At 43.0% G+C, this 1,483-nt stretch overlaps 1 protein-coding gene across 1 annotated transcript in view; it reads right to left on the bottom strand.

Moving 5' to 3' along the window:
• The window catches only part of LOC118477512 (calmodulin-regulated spectrin-associated protein 1-B-like), a gene marked incomplete at its 5' end in the record, with an annotated part of 7,106 nt that extends 5,643 nt beyond the window's left edge, over positions 1 to 1,463 (bottom strand). The window contains 1 exon segment of the mRNA XM_035969108.1: positions 1,182 to 1,463. Coding sequence (XP_035825001.1) covers positions 1,182 to 1,463 — 282 coding nt within the window.
• Between the last annotated feature and the right edge of the window lie 20 nt (positions 1,464 to 1,483).

Genomic DNA, 1,483 nt, shown 5'->3' with positions numbered 1-1,483 from the left:
CACACTTCTGTACACACACACTTCTGTACACACACACTTCTGTACACACACACTTCTGTACACACACACTTCTGTACACACACACTTCTGTACACTCTTTACATTCAAGCTATTCATAGTACACCTGCAGCAAACCATCTCTACAGCTCTGACTTCTGGGCTTCGTTTTCACCATCATCTGCTAATCCCGTCTTGAAAGTACAGAATTTTTCTTCAACTTCGGCAAGTCGGTGACGGCCAATACAAGAAAACTGGGGATACGTATTCTCCTGTACCAAAACGGACATACGTAATCAAACCCTCAAGAACATACTCAATACGTTTTCTACGTAATAGTTGGCAGCTATGCATCAGGAAGACAGACAAAAACACATCAGAAACTTGTAGTACATTTTTCCACAAAGTTCCATCGTAGTTTTCCCCACCGTTACGCTATGTCCAAAAGTCCGACAGAGAAGCAACACACACATGTACAAGCAGGGTGGCCACTAGAATTTTGTGAAAATAACGGAGAATTGATCAACCAACAGTTGCAAATAAAAACACAGTTAAAAGACACGACAAATGAGGGGTTGAACAGAACACAAATCCTGGTAATAAGAACTCAAACAACATGAACATCCATGACTAAGAATATCAATCATAGCAATTGTAAAAAAACACCAACAAAATAATAACCGCAGTAACTGTAAAAACTTAACAGAACATAACAACTGTATACCTGTAAAATATTAACAGAAGATAATAACTGTATCACGGTAAAAAAAAATTAACAGAAGATGATCTCTGTACCACTGTAAAAAAAAAATAATGGAAGATAACTTTATCACTTTAAAAAAATCAACAGAACATAACAAATGTATGCCTGTTAAATATTAAAAGAACATATTAACTGTATCAGTGTTAAAAACTAACGGAAGATAATAGCTTTATTCAGGAAAATCAATTTAAAACGGAGAACAATAGCTGTATCAACAGTAAAAAAAAAAATTGCCAAAAACAACTTTGTTAACTGTTACATAATAACCAAAAATAACTTTGTTAACCGTTACAAAACAACCCAAAACAACTGTATTAACTAAAAAAAACCTCAGCTCAAAGCACAAAGCACAAAGAAAAGGCGAGCAGACCAAGGGCGGACCAAGGGCGGCCCAGCCCTGCACAAAGAGTGATGAGCTTACTTGTCTCCCCTCTCCTCCGCCTTGCTCAGCGACACTTCCCGCTCCTTGGTGGGCCGCAGCTGGGCGGGCATCAGGGGCTCCAGCCTCTCTGCGGGGGGTCGGGGGTCACGGGACGACAGGGGGGAGGAGGTCAAGGACGAGTGTGGCTGCTCGGTGGCGGGCTGGTGGGCTGAGGAGGGCGGGTGTGGGGAGGTGAAGCGAGACGGCTGGCCCGAGGTGACGCTCTCCACCTCCAGGTAGTCTGGGTGGCTGGGGTCAAGGGTCGACCCTCTTCCTCCTTGCCTGGAAGACCACAACGGGGG

Source organism: Aplysia californica, unplaced genomic scaffold, assembly GCF_000002075.1.
Source record: "Aplysia californica isolate F4 #8 unplaced genomic scaffold, AplCal3.0 scaffold00117, whole genome shotgun sequence".
In the NCBI taxonomy this organism is placed as follows: domain Eukaryota; kingdom Metazoa; phylum Mollusca; class Gastropoda; order Aplysiida; family Aplysiidae; genus Aplysia; species Aplysia californica.
The sequence above is the reverse complement of the archived record's forward strand: the minus strand, read 5'-3'. Positions and strand labels throughout refer to the sequence as shown.